Below are 15,377 nucleotides of genomic sequence, written 5' to 3'. Positions count from 1 at the left end.
CCAAGCAAGATGTATGAGAGAAAATAATACCATATTACTTTTGATTTCATACTATTCATTTATAAACTCCCAAATATATGGGAGAAAAGTACTTTGATCATGTTCAATTTATTTGTAAATTTCCCTTATAAACTCACAAGGGTGCATTTGTTTCAATGGGTTGAAACCTCATTAGCATTTTTTAAAGATAAAATGTAAATTGAATCATTTGAATTTGGTTGAAATTCATTTTAGTTTTTTAATTTTACTTTCATTAAATTGAGTATTTTAAGTTTCAAATTTATTAAATTTAAACATTATGTTCAATTTTGTTAAAAAATTGCCCTTAAAAAAATTATTTTCGCATGAAAAAAAATCTATAAAAAAATGTATAAAATGAATGAAAATATTTTATAGATATTTTATGTAATTATTTAATTACATACTTAATGAGAATTTTTTAATAAAATTTGACAACAGACCTAAATTAAATAATTTTGAAATTTAGAAGACTTAGTTAAAGAAAATAAAATTAAAGACTGAAATAAATGTCAGTCAAATTTAGAGAATATAATCTATATTTCAGCCTAAATTTAATTATCACTTTAAGAGAAAAAACGAAAAATATTCCGATTTTTTAGGGGAAAGAAAGTGTAGTGTCAATATACTCCACTAGTTACGAGTATCATGAATTTCCTTTTATGAAGTCCTAGTTGAATGGGAAGAAAAGGTAACAAAATTAGTTTTGATTTTCGTTGAATTTTCCAACTTTGTATAGGTGGACAGTACACGCGGTTACAGTTGAAAAACTCTTTTTAAGGATAGACAGCGCACGATAGTAAACATGTTGGGGCACAGGGGCACGCATTGAATTCCTGCTTTCTTCTCTCTCTCTTTCCCCAAAAGAAGAGAGAGAAAGAGAGAGAGTCAGACAAGTGTGCGCATTGCGCACCCTCTCTCTCTCTCTCTATCTCTTCGCTTTTCTCTCGTATATAAAAGCCAGTCCAAGTCAGCTAGAAGAGAGAGAAAAATAGAAACAGTAAACAGTGTGTGTAAGAAAAAAAAAGAGAGAAAGAGCTGAAAAAGAGGCAAAAGAAGAGAGGTCTTGTCGGCTTCAACCAAACACGACCTTATCGATCCCCATTCCATTTCCACTCGTTTTTCTCGATCTCTGTCTCTGTGTCTCTCTCTGAAACCCTAAAACTCTGATTCTCTCGGCCCTCGCTATTGGAATTGTACGAACCGGACGATAATCACTCAATCTCTCTCTTTCAGGTAACTTATACTCTATCTATATCTGTTGCTTTCTACGGTTCGTGTTTTTTTTTGGTTGTTGTTGTAAGAGTAGGATTTCTCTGCGGTTCGGATTGTGTAATTTTGTTCAGTGTGCGAGCATCTATCGTACAGTTAGGGTTTCCGTCACTGTGAATTGGAATCTGAGAGATCGGGATTTAGTAAGTTGTTTGGTTGGCGAGAAAATGAAGGAAAGTGAGGGAAAAATGGAAATTGTTTCTAAATTTGGAGGTTTTGATTTTTCTTAAAATAGAAACTAAATAATCGATTACTAAAAACGGTTTTGTTATAGTCTGACAGTTTTTTTTTTTTTTTTTTTAATCTTTGAGTTTTAATCGGGATCGGTAATTGTTGAATAATTTGGGGACACGTAACAAAATTGCTGAATCTTTAATTTTATTTAATTTGTTCTGTTATTTTTCTTTGTTTTCTCACAACTAAGCACAGCATTAAATTACTCACTTCACGGTGAAATGTGTGAAGCATGATCCTTTCTAGGGAGCAAAAGTTACGGATCTTTTTACGGTAACGGAATTTGTTTGTTGATTTTGCTTTTAAAACAAATTTGCCGGTTTTCAGGGCTAAAAAAAAGTGTGAAAGTTTATGTACTTTTTGGGTTTAGTAATTGGCGTTAAAGTTAGAACCCGCAACTTTTTGAGCTTTCATTAAAGTTCGTGCTTTTATTTCATATACAAAGCACAGCTAGAGAGAGAGAGAGAGAGAGAGAGTAATGAAGAGTTTGACATTTTTGGCTCTGAAGCTTTTAATTATGGGTGATGATGATAATAAATGTGTGATAAATAATGGGTTTGGTTTAGTTGTTTAGAGAATGAATGTGATTTTAGATAATTGCCAGTATTGTCTTTTAAAATTACATGATTGAAGTGCAGGGTTTTATATATAAAGTACTGCTGCTCGGCTGAAGAATTCTGGTTTGTAATGGCATTTTCGGCGTCGAATCATTCCTCCAATGCTTCCCGTGCAGGTTTGTGTTGCTTGTTTTATGCTGTGGTTATTGTCTATGATTTGGTGTAGCTTTATAATTAGGTGGAATTGTTGGTTAACCTCAAAGGGTATCTCTAGATGTATTTTATGCTCTTAATTGATCTGCATTTTGGAAATGATGCTTTATTGTAAAATAAAATGAATCTGATGTTATTTATTTATTTTTTTGGGGGTCGGGGGGGGGGGGGTTTGAAGATTTAAGATTAACTTATCAAAAATGATGCTTTATTGTAAAATAAAATGAATCTGATGTTATTTATTTATTTTTTTGGGGGTCGGGGGGGGGGGGGTTTGAAGATTTAAGATTAACTTATCAATGAATCTTCTATAATATATTCATAGGTGGAGCTTAATGAACTCTCTATTTCTCTTATGTGATCTGCATGTGGGATATGGGGAAATTGTCGTTTGAAATCATCTGTGGTTTGTATTTAGGTTAATCGGATCAACTCAAACCTTTTGTTATTGTCTTGTATCTTCATTTGAGGGAAACTGTCTTAAACAAGTATAATTGACAGTAACATGCAGTGGTGCTTTTAATTTTGTATCCTTCAGTTTGTTCTTGTCTTTTCATGCCTCTGTCTCTAATTTACAAGCCTTTTCTAACATTTGACAATTTAAAGCATGTGTATTTTGTGTATTTTTATCCATGTTTTGTAATTTATGATATTGTGTTTATAGGGGTTCCCAATGATGCTTTATACAAGGAATTATGGCATGCCTGTGCTGGTCCCCTTGTCAATCTTCCTCGTGAAGGGGAGCGAGTTTATTACTTTCCACAAGGTCATATGGAACAGGTATTTTGAACTTTTGCACATGTTCATGTTGATTTCTATGATGTGCAAAGCAATTCTTTTGCAATGTTGATGTTCAATGGTTTATAACCAGGAAACCAGTTTTGACCTGTTAGAAAGTAATTGTTTTGCATGTGATTGATATAGGGTTGGGCTCATGGTAATCTGGTTTTACATATCCAAGATTTCAATTATGTTATTGTAAAAATTTTATTCAAATATATTTTCCATATAATTTCCACCTAGTTTGAATATCATTGGAGTATCCCCTTATTGTCAGTCTTCAGGCCTTTGATATGCACATAATTAATTATTTTTGTTGTCCCTCTCAGTTATTGATTTATGAAATTATTTTGAAGATATGTGGCTCTTTAAGTTATCACAAATGCTACTGTTCACTGTGGGTTTTGGTTTGTATCTGCAAAATATTCTGTGTGCTACCTATCTCTGTTAACCAATATCTGTCTTTTACAGCTAGAAGCATCTATGCATCAGGGGTCAGAGCAGCAAATGCCTTCATTTAACCTGCCATCCAAAATTCTTTGTAAAGTTGTTAATGTCCATCTTCGGGTGAGTATGCCATTATCATTATTATTATCACTTATATGGATCTTCCTTTTTCTTGTTTGTCATGTATTTTGGAAGTTGGAGGTATTTTCTATGATTTTCTTTCATTAGAACTTTACCTTGGAGTGTAGGCTGAAGCTGAGACAGATGAAGTCTATGCCCAAATCACTTTGTTACCAGATTCGGATGTAAGCTCTCTCTGATTTTCTCTTATTGAGTTCATGGCATGTTCGTCCCTTTCTTTGTTGGTTATGTGTTCCTTATCTATACTTTCCCTCTGGAACAGCAAAGTGAGGTTACAAGCCCAGATCCTCCAATTTCTGATCCTCCAAGGTGCACAGTCCACTCATTTTGCAAAACGCTTACTGCTTCTGACACGAGCACCCACGGCGGATTCTCTGTTCTTCGTAGGCATGCTGATGATTGTCTGCCACCGCTAGTGAGCTTCAAAATTTTTTTTAGCATTTGCTTCTTTAGGATATACTGGATAGCCCTGACCCATTTTTCCCTGTTTTGTTTCCTGGGCCTAATGATTTCATTATTTTTTGTTCAGGATATGTCCCAGCAGCCACCATGGCAGGAATTGGTTGCAACTGATTTGCATGGAAATGAATGGCATTTTCGGCACATTTTCCGAGGTTGACTGTTTGCATATTGGTTTTTCTTACACTGAATTGACTTATAGCTGCTATTTTTCTAACAGCTTAGGTTGGAATGTTGTTGTTGCTTCATGCTGTGTGCTACAAGTCTTATATGTCTAATTATGTGACCGTTAAGTTCTCTCAGTAGCTTTAACTACTTATCAAAGTATACAAAAGTTGTAGTAGTATTGGTGCACTTGTAATGTTTATGGAGGTTGAAGGAGTGTGAATCTCATTGGCAATCAAATTTTGAATGGAACATGGAGATACCAGTAATTTCTTGCTATTTCAGAAGCTTTCTAATATTTTGTCTGAATTAATTTCTAAATTGGTCCTTTGTTGCATGGTTTATCTGGATGTAATGCTTGAAAGTTGGTGTTTATTGTTATTTGCTTTCATTGGTTTGGCATATATGTCTTCTGGTACATTTATTTCTACATGCTTGTGATATTGTTAGATATAATTCTGTTACCATTTGTTGCCTTGATTTTGTGTATATCTCATTTGGAGTCTTGATTACTATGAAATGCCTGTATTACTAGTATATTGATCGAAATCATTCAATTCAGGGCAACCAAGGCGCCACTTGCTGACAACTGGATGGAGTGTCTTTGTTAGTTCCAAAAAATTAGTGGCTGGTGATGCATTTATATTTCTGAGGCAAGTTATATTGTTGTGGAGTTTTTACTTTTGTTTCTTTGTTGCCACCAATCATTGTGTCATTTGTTTTATCCAATTATTGTTTCCAGAGGTGAAAATGGGGAGCTGCGCGTTGGAGTAAGGAGACTCATGAGACAACTAAGCAACATGCCATCTTCTGTTATATCTAGTCACAGCATGCATCTTGGGGTTCTAGCCACTGCATCTCATGCCATTGCAACTAAAACACTCTTCTCTGTATTCTACAAGCCAAGGTTTATGTCTTTTCATTAATTCCAAGTGACATTTTAATTGGTTCCTGTTGTTAATATTGTCATGTTTTCTAGTGTAATTTTAAAGTATATAGCAAAAAATAATTTGTGCAAGTATAAACTATGTCAATATAGGTGATATTCTGTAATGGGATGCCATCCTATCTTGATTTATAGGGCCTCATCCATTTTCACATAAAATTATTGGTTTTTGCTCACCCTTTATGGTGCTTTTACACATACCAAATGCCTTTTCAAACATGATGTTAACAATTGGGAATTGGAGGCAGTTGATTCTTTGTTTGATGTTTTTGAGTTTCTGAACTAGTGTTTTTATGTCAGAACAAGTCGGTCGGAGTTTATTGTAAGTGTGAACAAGTACCTTGAAGCTCGGAGCCATAAGCTATCTGTTGGGATGAGGTTTAGAATGAGATTTGAGGGTGAGGAAGTTCCTGAAAGAAGGTATGTTGTTTCCCTTGCATAATATTGTGTTCTTGGACTTGGAGGAAGTTACGATGCATCACCTGTCTCTATCATTACAGGTTCAGTGGCACAATTGTTGGTGTTGAAGACAATAAATCATCTGGATGGACTGATTCTGAGTGGCGATCACTAAAGGTTAATTTATTTCTTTTGTCATACTTATTATTTTTTCGGGATTGGTCCAAGAATGTATTGAGGATGTCTGAACTGCTGGACATCTTATGGAAGTAATTGATTGTATATCTTGACTCCCTTCTTCCCTGTATCTAATGATATTGTGGATTTTTTAAGGATTGATTTTTTTCCTGTTTGGGTTAAGAATTTGTTATCTTGTACTTGCAAAGACAGAATTGGTAGCTAGCTTAACACTAAGATCTATGTAGTTTAAAATTATTGGATGCTTTGATTTCTGTCTGTCATTGTAGATTGTAGATTTTTTTTTTTTTTTTTTTTTAAAAATTATTGGATGCTTTGATTTCTGTCTGTCATTGTAGATTGTAGATTTTTTTTTTTTTTTTTTTTTTCGAGGATATTGAAGTAAGGTAAATGCTAGAGGCAATCATTCAGTACCATTAATATTCAAATAGAAAAGCTTTTCAATATGGGATATTTTGTGGTGGCTTGGCTGGTTTTATAGCTTTCTGTGTCACTATGTTGCATTATAATTTACAGAGATCCAAAATTTACTGTTTGAAGCAAATGTCCAAGCTGCTCTATTAAGCTTGAGTCTAAGATCTGTGTAGTTTAAAATTTTCGGATGCTTTGATTTCTGTCTGTCATTATAGATGGTAGAATTTTATTTTTGAGGATATTGAAGAAAGGTAAATAATAGAGGCAATCATTCAGTACCATTAATTATCAAATGGAAAAGCTTTTCAAAATGAGTTATTTTGTGGTGGCTTGGCTGGTTTTATAGCTTTCACATATAAATGCTTGTTGACATTGATGGTCCTCTTCCTTCATTGTGGGAGTTCCTCTATCGATGAGTGGTCTCATATTCCATTGCCTTGTGGAGCAGTGTTGCTGCCTTTACCTCTTGGGACTGGCCATGAGATATGCATCTCTATTACTATGATTTTGTTTTACTTATCAAAAAAAAAAAAATGTTGCACTGTGATTTACAGAGATCCAAAATTTACTGTTTGAAGCAAATATCCAAGCTGCTCTATTAAGCTTTTCAACCAAGAGTTATCTTAGCAGTAACACATAATCTCAGTATCTCTTGTTCTTGTGAGTTGCAAGTTAAAAGCTGTGCATTTTAAATTTCTGGATTATTTTATTTCTGGACTTCCTCTTGCCCTTGACTCTGCCTTTGTCAAGGGTTTAATTTTGTTGTTTAAAATTATAAGTGATAAATTATAATCGTACCTACTTTTCTTGGTTTGGGTTTTAGGCGGACCCTTTAACTATCTGGTTGCAATGGTCTAAATTCAACTTTCTAGGTTCATGTTTCTGACAAATGTTGGTATTGAGTCTTGATTGCTCAGGTCCTACATTTAGTTGGAGTTTAATTTCTCTTAACTTTGTGATGCAGCTCTGATGAATTTGCCCATTGCTACTTTTAATGTGGCATTTTTTCTTCATGAAGTCTTTTATGTGCACATACCTGGAAACCATTGACTGGTTTATTTGTTTTCTATTGTAGTGACCCCACTTATGCTTGCTTTTAGCAGAGGGGAAAAAAATCCTCTCCCACTTAAGTCCTCAAATCCTCTCTAATTTAAGTGTAAACCACTAAATGACCATTGGATTTTTAAATGCCATGTGTATCACATTAAGCTAAAAATTGGAGAGAATTGGAGGATCTAAATGGGAGGGGAGTTTCTCCCCAGTGGGATATTGACTTGTGATATTTTTTTGGGGTGTGTTTTAGGTTGGGTTTAATTGAGTGGTTCTTCTGATCTTCATATTTGCTGTAATTTATCTCACTGTGAATTGTATTGTATTTCAGGTCCAGTGGGATGAACATTCATCAATTGTGCGTCCAGATAGAGTTTCACCATGGGAATTGGAGCCACTTGTGGCAAACTCTCCACCAAGCTCGCAACCCACACCACGGAACAAGCGGGCACGGCCTGCTGTTTTACCTTCACAAACACCAGATTTTCCTGTACTTGGTACGAAAGTTTTCTAGTGGGAAATTATTTATGCCGATTATGCTTGTTGGTTTGTGATTAAAACCTTATTGCTTGTGTATCAGGTGCGTGGAAATCCCCAGTTGAGCCCTCTGCTTTCTCATATTGTGAGCCACAACGTGGGCGAGACTTCTATCCATCACCTAAGTTCAGCTCTGCTGCAAAAGGAAACTCTTTCAGCTTTAGTGGTAACAACTCTTTGGCTGCTGTTTCCAGCAACTCTGCATATTGGTCTAATAGAGGGGAAGCTGTAACAGAGTCTTTTTCACCGGTTGTTAGCAAAGAATCAGGTGAAAAGAGACAGGGAACTGGGAATGGCTGCAGGCTCTTTGGGATTCAGCTACTGGACAATTCCAATGTAGAGGAAACTTCTCAGGTGGTTATGTCCAGAGCAGTCGGGGATGAACAGCCAGTTCCATATTTAGAAGCGGATTCTGACCAGCATTCTGAACCAAATCGATCTGATGTTCCTTCTGTTAGTTGTGATGCTGAGAAATCGTGTTTGAGATCTCCTCAGGAGTCACAAAGCAGGCAAATTCGGAGTTGCACAAAGGTATTTTGGCTCCTGTGCTTTTTCTACTTCTCCTCTAGTTAAGAGGTTTTGTCAATTCTTCGATCAGTATCTGGTGCAGTTATGGTTTTATAGATTAATGGGCTGATGATCTGTCTCAAAAATTTGGTTCTAGATCTCTCTCATGCCTTTTGCTGCCTGAATCAAGCCCAAGGCAGGCTGATATTAGATTTTTAAATGCTCACGCTGTGAATGGAATATTTAAAACAATTTTTATAGAAGGCTTTGTGGTTTGGGTACTTTCTCCAGGCAATTAGAGCTTTTACAATAATTTTTGCGTGGGTTTTCATGTCTTGTTTGAAGATAATGTAAAATTTTAAGTTTAGATCAACTCTTCTTTTTATCTCTGTTAAATTACTGATTGTCCCAAAAGCTTAAAGCTCTAAGAAAATGGTGAGTTTAATCACTTAACCATAATTCTAACACTCTTCCTTACTTGTGAGCATAAACTTCCCCTTAATAAGTGGGGGCCCAACAAGTGGGAATTAACATTTTAAATGGGAGGTAGAGTGAGAACAAAGATCAAACTCATGATCTCTTGCTTTGATACCATATTAAACTGCCGATTGTCCTGAATGCTTAAGCTATTAGGAAATGGTGAGTTTAATCACTTAACCATAATTCTAACAATCTCTATGCATGTGTGTGTACACACTATACAGTCTTCCAGACAACAATAATAGATCGTGTCATGAATAGGAATAATCAGTTTTGTGTTCTTCAGCTGGGTCTGCTACATGCTATTTGGGAATATCTGAATAGTATTTGTCATTTTCCAGGTCCACATGCAAGGGATTGCTGTTGGGAGGGCTGTTGATTTGACGCGGTTTGACCAGTATGAGGATCTGCTCAGGAAACTGGAGGAGATGTTTGACATTGAAGGTGAGCTTTGTGGATCTACAAAGAAGTGGCAGGTTGTATACACGGATGATGAAGATGATGTGATGTTGGTTGGGGATGACCCATGGCAGTAAGTTCATTTCATTTTCTATTTGATTTTTCCACTCTCGGTCTCTCTTACTTTTGCTAAGTCCCCAGCACATATTTGCCCATATCTATCATTTGTCTTTCAACTTGAAGAATGAATTGAGCTTCAGTTGAACCTGTGGCTCATGTTCAATGGTGTAGCTCTCACCAATAATTGGATTTCATTTGATTGTGACTCTAATATATTGGACCATGAAATGTGGAAATATTCACAACTACTCAAATCATATTCCTGCACCCCAAAGTAATTATGTAAAAGTAGATAGTCTAAGCTCATCATATCAAGATTATTCTCTCTAGATTGTATGTTGGACTTCCATTATTGTTCTGTCATTATCTTTTTGTTGCAAGGTCATCATAATTTCCAGTAAATGTAAATTGTGTTAAACACATCATCCTTGCTCTATTGGGCAAAAATAAAAAATAAAAAAATAATAGTAAGAAAATTCAGGTAGGTCTTCATGTTCAACCCTTTGGGGTATGAACTTGGTATGTTCCAGTGTTATCTTCAGTTGATTTCTGCTTTAATATATGGGTTGCTGAGCCAGGCTTACATAGACAAAATGCTATTGGGATTATAGGTAGAGACATAGAGTTACCTGCCACCATGACTTCTAACTTTATTCTTTGATAGTGGAGTTGATTTTATTTTCCTATATCTATTGCAGTGAGTTCTGCAGCATAGTAAGGAAGATTTTCATCTACACAACAGAGGAAGTCAGGAGGTTGTCGCCAAAGATAAAACTTCCAGTCCCTTCAGAGGCCAAATCAGGTATGCCAGATTCTGAAGTGGCTGTAATTATTGAAGACCATTCATCAGTTGTTGGATCTGGGTGCTGAAGTACCCATGTCTGGTTTCGCCTGAAACCTAGTTTAGCTAAACCATGAACGCTGAAAAGAAACCAGAAAAGCAAGTTACGAGGTAAAGAGATGCTTTGACTGGTAAGGTTTTGTGTATAGTTTTACACGGGTGTTGCTCTACAACAGCAATATATTTGGAGTGGAATGGCCAGTACAGTTTCTTGACATGCTGCATCAAGGACAAATGGAATAATACGAGGAGGGAAGTTCTTGAGCACATGCCATCTGGACAGTGTGACTAGCTTTAGGGTTTGGGTGTTTTGGTTATTATTTAAATTTAAGGTTTAGTTTTGCCAAAAGAATTGCTTGTTCAGACTTCGGATGGGCGGCAAGTTTGTCAGCCTCAGAATGGAAAGGATTTGCTTCTTAAAATATATATTTTACCTTTCTTTCCCCTTTCCCTTCTCCCCAAAGTTTCTTTTTGTTATTTATACGATACGTCTATCTTGTATATAAATACATGTATCTTCTCTAATCTCTTGCAATTTTTATTGTCCTTTTTGGTTTTAATGTCTGGCAATACAAGGTTTTGCTTTGGATAGAGTTTAGCTTAAATGGTTTCCTTAGAGATGAAGCATAGTAGCGGCAGTGTCTCTGCCTATTTTTTGTGCGTTGATGGATCCAAGTGCTAGGAACCTTGTGCTTTTGTCAAGGTGGCTGTCTATATCGTGTTATATACTGTAGTAGATTGGAGTTGGACTTGGATGTATGGAATCATCAAATGGCCCTTGGTTGGAGAGCAATGACCCAATTATGTAATCTTTTTTTATTATTTTTGATAAGTACCCAATTATGTAATCTTGTGAGTCAACGTGGAGTAAATCTTACATCTGGGTTGGGCGAGTGGTCTGGACAATGTATATTCTGGCCAAAATAGTGTATGCTCAAGATGCAGAGTTTGTTGGTATCTGAAGTGCAAAAAAAAAAAAAAAAAAAGATGGAAAGGGGGTGTTTGGTAGAGTAGTTTGAAAATTGTTGTTTATTGTTTTTTGAAATACGTGTGAGTGAAAAAGTGTGTTGGAATGCGTGAAATGCTGTTTAAAAACTAAAAAATGTTGTTTGAAATGGCAAACTAAACGGGGCCAAAGTTTGTGGTTTTTCTCTCTCTCAAAAAAGAAAAGAAAAAAAAAGTAAGGAAAAAGTTTTGTATTTCTTTTGCAAGGAACTTCGAGAATGGAATATTTATGGAGCAACTGTCTCGTGAATCCGCAGGTATTTTTAGGCCTTCTTTCTGTTAAGTAGGACAGACCAGTATTGGGATCCAATATTTTTGGCCTTCTTAAAGGTCGAAATTCATGTTTTGGTCCAACCTCCAAGAGGTATTAAGCCTAACTATTAGGGAAGCGTGCTGATTATTGACCACTTTCTCTTTCGACGACCAATCCAAGCTAGTAAACTGATAAACAGTAAACCAAAATGGTCCGCAAACATTGAACCGGAGATGCACCTTTTGTCCTTTTGCTGAATATCCCGACAGGAGCAGAACAAAGCATATTTGGTGGGGCCGTGGGGACTAGGGGGCTTGCAACGGTCACAAGATTTGAAAATTGTAAAAAAGCAAAAAAGTAAACGTTTATATTATTTTTAGTAGTCTGAGCAGACAGACACAATCCGCCGCTCCTCTTTTTCAAAGATTCCATATCAATGCTGTTGAAGAGTGCATATATGCATCTATGAACTCATCAACCCTTTCATCTTCAGCTCTCACCCAATTTCCAAACCTAAAGAGAGTGTTTTGCAACTTCGCCAGCCACATGAAAATGCTGAAAGCAGTGAAGAAGCTCAAGTTCTGGTCAAGAAAGAAGAGAAAAAAGAAGACCCAAGAGCAAGAACCCTACTACCCTTACCCTCCCCGACCATGTCATTGTTGTCAGTACTCATCATGCTACTCATCAACTCAGCCCTCAGCTCCACCCTTACCACCATGGCTTGAATCCGAGCAGACCACCCAACACCATCATGCCATTCCAGCAGCACCTTTGGTCCACCAGCCAAGTCAATTCCAATCCCAATTACCCCCACAAGAAGAGATTGTCTTGGAAACAACAACTCCTCCATTGTATCATCCAACAGTGCCAGCTGCTACTGACAGCAACTACTCATCTTATCAGCAATACATGGTGCCAAATCCTGTCTATGGCATGCCTGTTGTGCAAACACCAAGGAGAGAGAGAACAGCAGGCTTTTTTGGATGTCTTGTTAACTTTGGCATTCATCTAATCCGATGCTTCTGCCCCTGTTTTCACATCCGAGAAGTTCTCTGACATAGCATGAAGCGAGCCAATTATCATGACTTACTAGTTGGGTAGAATTCTATGCTACACACCCTTCTTTTTTTATTTTTTATTTTAAATGTACTATATCTACATATTATAATAATAAATGAATGGGTTAAGATTAGGTAAGTATTGTACACATATATAATAAAGAAAAAAGAAAAAAAAAGTGTGTATTGTAGAACGACTAGTTATTTAGGCAAAAGCCAACTATGTGTATTTAACAATTGGCATATGAAATCTATCAATAACAATTTTATTTGCGAGCTGCTGAAAGAATTCATAATGTAGGTGGTGACTCGTTAAATTTATGGTCTTTTTTCCCCCATAGAATTTTATATTAAAAATTCTCAGTTTACTTTACCTTTTATTATTACTAGTTTACTACAGTTCAAGTCAGGAGAGAGAGAGAGGAGAGAGAGAGAGAGAGAGAGAGAGAGAGAGAGAGAGAGTCTTGTCGGCTTTCAACCAAATACGACCTTATCGATCCACATTCCATTTCCACTCGTTTTTCTCAATCCGATTCTCTCGGCGCTCGATATTTTAATTGTGCGAACCATACGAGAATCGTTCAATCTCTCTCTCTCTCTCTCAGGTAACTTACTCTATATCTCTCACTCTTTATGGTTCGTGATTTCTCTGCAGTTCGGATTATGTAAATTTTGTTCAGTGTTCGATAATCGTACAGTTAGGGTTTCTACCACTGTGAATTGAAATCTGTGAGATCGGGATTTTTTTTAGTGCATTGTTTGGTTGGTGAGAAAAATGAAGGAAAGTGAGGGAAAAATGGAAATAATTTTTAATTTACAAAATGTTTTTTAATTTTTAAATAATCAGTTCTTGCCCACCACCTGTTCGATGCTTTGCCTTTTTTTTTTTTTTTTGATAACATAGGAGAACTTCACTCGTATCAGTTGCACGTCGCTGAGCTTATTATACAACAATCCTCATTATCCTCGTAGTTAATCAAACTCGTAGGGGTAACTGACCCCACCAGCCAGAACTAGTTACGGGTAATCCACTATTATCATATAGTTGTGAATTCTAATTTTCCTTTGAAGGTGTGTCGTTTTTGCTCCACAACAATTCTTGATAAAGAGACAAGACATAACAACACCTTCAGTACCTTCTTTTAGTTATTCTAGTAGTCTTCATCTCTCTCCATTGTTTACTGATGATAAAGCTCATTCGGGTAGTTATGATATCGAGCTTGTGGATCATGATACATGGAAAGTTTCATCGGGTTTAGCACAAGCTTGGTGAGGAGTAGATGGTAGTTCTTCAGTTGGAACAAATTCTATTATGGTTGATGAATCAGTTGATTCTTGTTCTGAAGTTGTTGAGTGTGATCAGGACTTCGATGACATTGATAATATGAGAATTTGTGGCAATCTGTTTTATAAACTTGACCGGGATTCCAAGGAATTTGAGGAGTACAATCTTGATTTCCACCGGAGGAAATCTTCAAATCGAGAGAATGGTCGAAAGGAATGCAAAAAGGCAGAGAAAAAGGAAATTCTAAGTGGTAACATGGCTCCAAGAGTTGAAAAACTTCCTAAGGTAGTAAGCAACAAATTTGTTAAGTCCCCACTTGATGAAATGGATAATGCTTGTGTTGGTAAGAAGAATCTAAGGACTCCGACTTATAATCAGCTTACAGGTCCTTGCCACGAACCTTTTTGCTTGGACATTTACATATCCAAGGCTTCTGTTCGTGCCTGTGTTGTTCACAGGGTGACGAGTAAGGTTGTTGCTGTGGCACATTCCATTTCTAAAGACATGAAGTTTGACCTGGCTTCAACTAGGAATGTGACTGCTTGTGGTGCTGTAGGGGCGGTTCTGGCTCAGAGAGCATTGGCTTATGATATTCATGATTTGGTTTACACTCCAAGGAAGGGGGACAGATTGGAAGGGAAGCTTCAGATTGTGCTTCAATCTATCATTGATAATGGTATTAATGTGAAGGTGAAGCTTAAGCAAAAGAGACCCATAAGAAGTGGTCTGTCATCTACACCTTAGAAGCATGGTTCAATTTGTTCTTTATAGCAAGTCCAGTCAGTTGTCACCTGAGTCTTTACTCTTAATTTTACTTATTTATTTGAAACTGGCTCTGATTGCTTTCTGATGTGAACTGTTATAGTTTGATCTGACCATTATGAGTTCACGGCAGGAGAAAATTTTAGTGAAGACCTTTTGAAGAGAAGACAAGGACCTACAACTACAACAATACAATTCCAACCCCAAAGGTTGTAAGATTCTGAGTGTAGTTTTATTCACCTCTCTCTGCTCTACAACTAAACACAGGACTAGAGGAATTTAGTCGACCTTGATCGCGTGATTCTGTAGCAGGCTCAGTTATTTATTAGGGTGCTCAGTATTGTCTCGCATCATCTCTTGTACAATCATTTGGAGTTCTTGGATTTGTTCTTTGTAATATATGAATAACAATAAAATCTTAATTGCTGCACACCTTTTTATTTTTATTTAATGTATTATATTTACGTATTATAATAATAAATGAATGGTTAAGATTAGGTAAGTATAGTATACATATATAAAAAAAGAAAAAAGAAAAAGTGTGTATTGAAGATTAGGTAAGTATGGTATATATATATATATATATATAAGAAAAAAGAAAAAGTGTATTGTAGAATGACCTGTTAATTAGGCTAAAGCCAACTATGTGTATTTAGCAATTGGCATATGAAATCTATCAATAACAAAATTTTATTTGTTAAAAGGTTTGTAATTAATTTTTATTTATTTATTCTAAAGAGCAGCTGAAAGAATCCATAATGTAGGTGACAATTATGGTTTTTCTCCCCCATAGAAATTTATATATTAAAAATTCCTAGTTTACTTAAAATGTTATTG

At 36.1% G+C, this 15,377-nt stretch overlaps 2 protein-coding genes across 2 annotated transcripts; both read left to right on the top strand.

Annotated features, from left to right (window-relative positions):
* Positions 1 to 842: 842 nt before the first annotated feature.
* Positions 843 to 10,702, top strand: LOC112016365 (auxin response factor 1). The gene is made up of 15 exons (XM_024048927.2): positions 843 to 1,254; positions 2,163 to 2,257; positions 2,959 to 3,074; positions 3,546 to 3,641; positions 3,770 to 3,826; positions 3,925 to 4,077; positions 4,192 to 4,276; positions 4,849 to 4,939; positions 5,029 to 5,193; positions 5,533 to 5,652; positions 5,733 to 5,808; positions 7,625 to 7,790; positions 7,874 to 8,361; positions 9,159 to 9,349; positions 10,035 to 10,702. The coding sequence occupies exons 2-15, from the start codon at positions 2,212 to 2,214 to the stop codon at positions 10,204 to 10,206; spliced, it is 2,022 nt and encodes a 673-aa protein (XP_023904695.1). The 5' UTR covers positions 843 to 1,254; positions 2,163 to 2,211; the 3' UTR covers positions 10,207 to 10,702.
* A 1,784-nt stretch (positions 10,703 to 12,486) lies between these two features.
* On the top strand, positions 12,487 to 14,970 carry LOC112026741 (uncharacterized). Its single transcript, XM_024059417.2, has 2 exons — positions 12,487 to 14,502; positions 14,674 to 14,970. The coding sequence occupies exons 1-2, from the start codon at positions 13,806 to 13,808 to the stop codon at positions 14,754 to 14,756; spliced, it is 780 nt and encodes a 259-aa protein (XP_023915185.2). The 5' UTR covers positions 12,487 to 13,805; the 3' UTR covers positions 14,757 to 14,970.
* The last annotated feature ends 407 nt before the right edge of the window (positions 14,971 to 15,377 follow it).

This window comes from Quercus suber, unplaced genomic scaffold (genome assembly GCF_002906115.3).
Source record: "Quercus suber isolate HL8 unplaced genomic scaffold, Cork oak 2.0 scaffold_1016, whole genome shotgun sequence".
Classification (NCBI taxonomy): domain Eukaryota; kingdom Viridiplantae; phylum Streptophyta; class Magnoliopsida; order Fagales; family Fagaceae; genus Quercus; species Quercus suber.
This window is presented reverse-complemented; position numbering and strand designations above follow the sequence as displayed.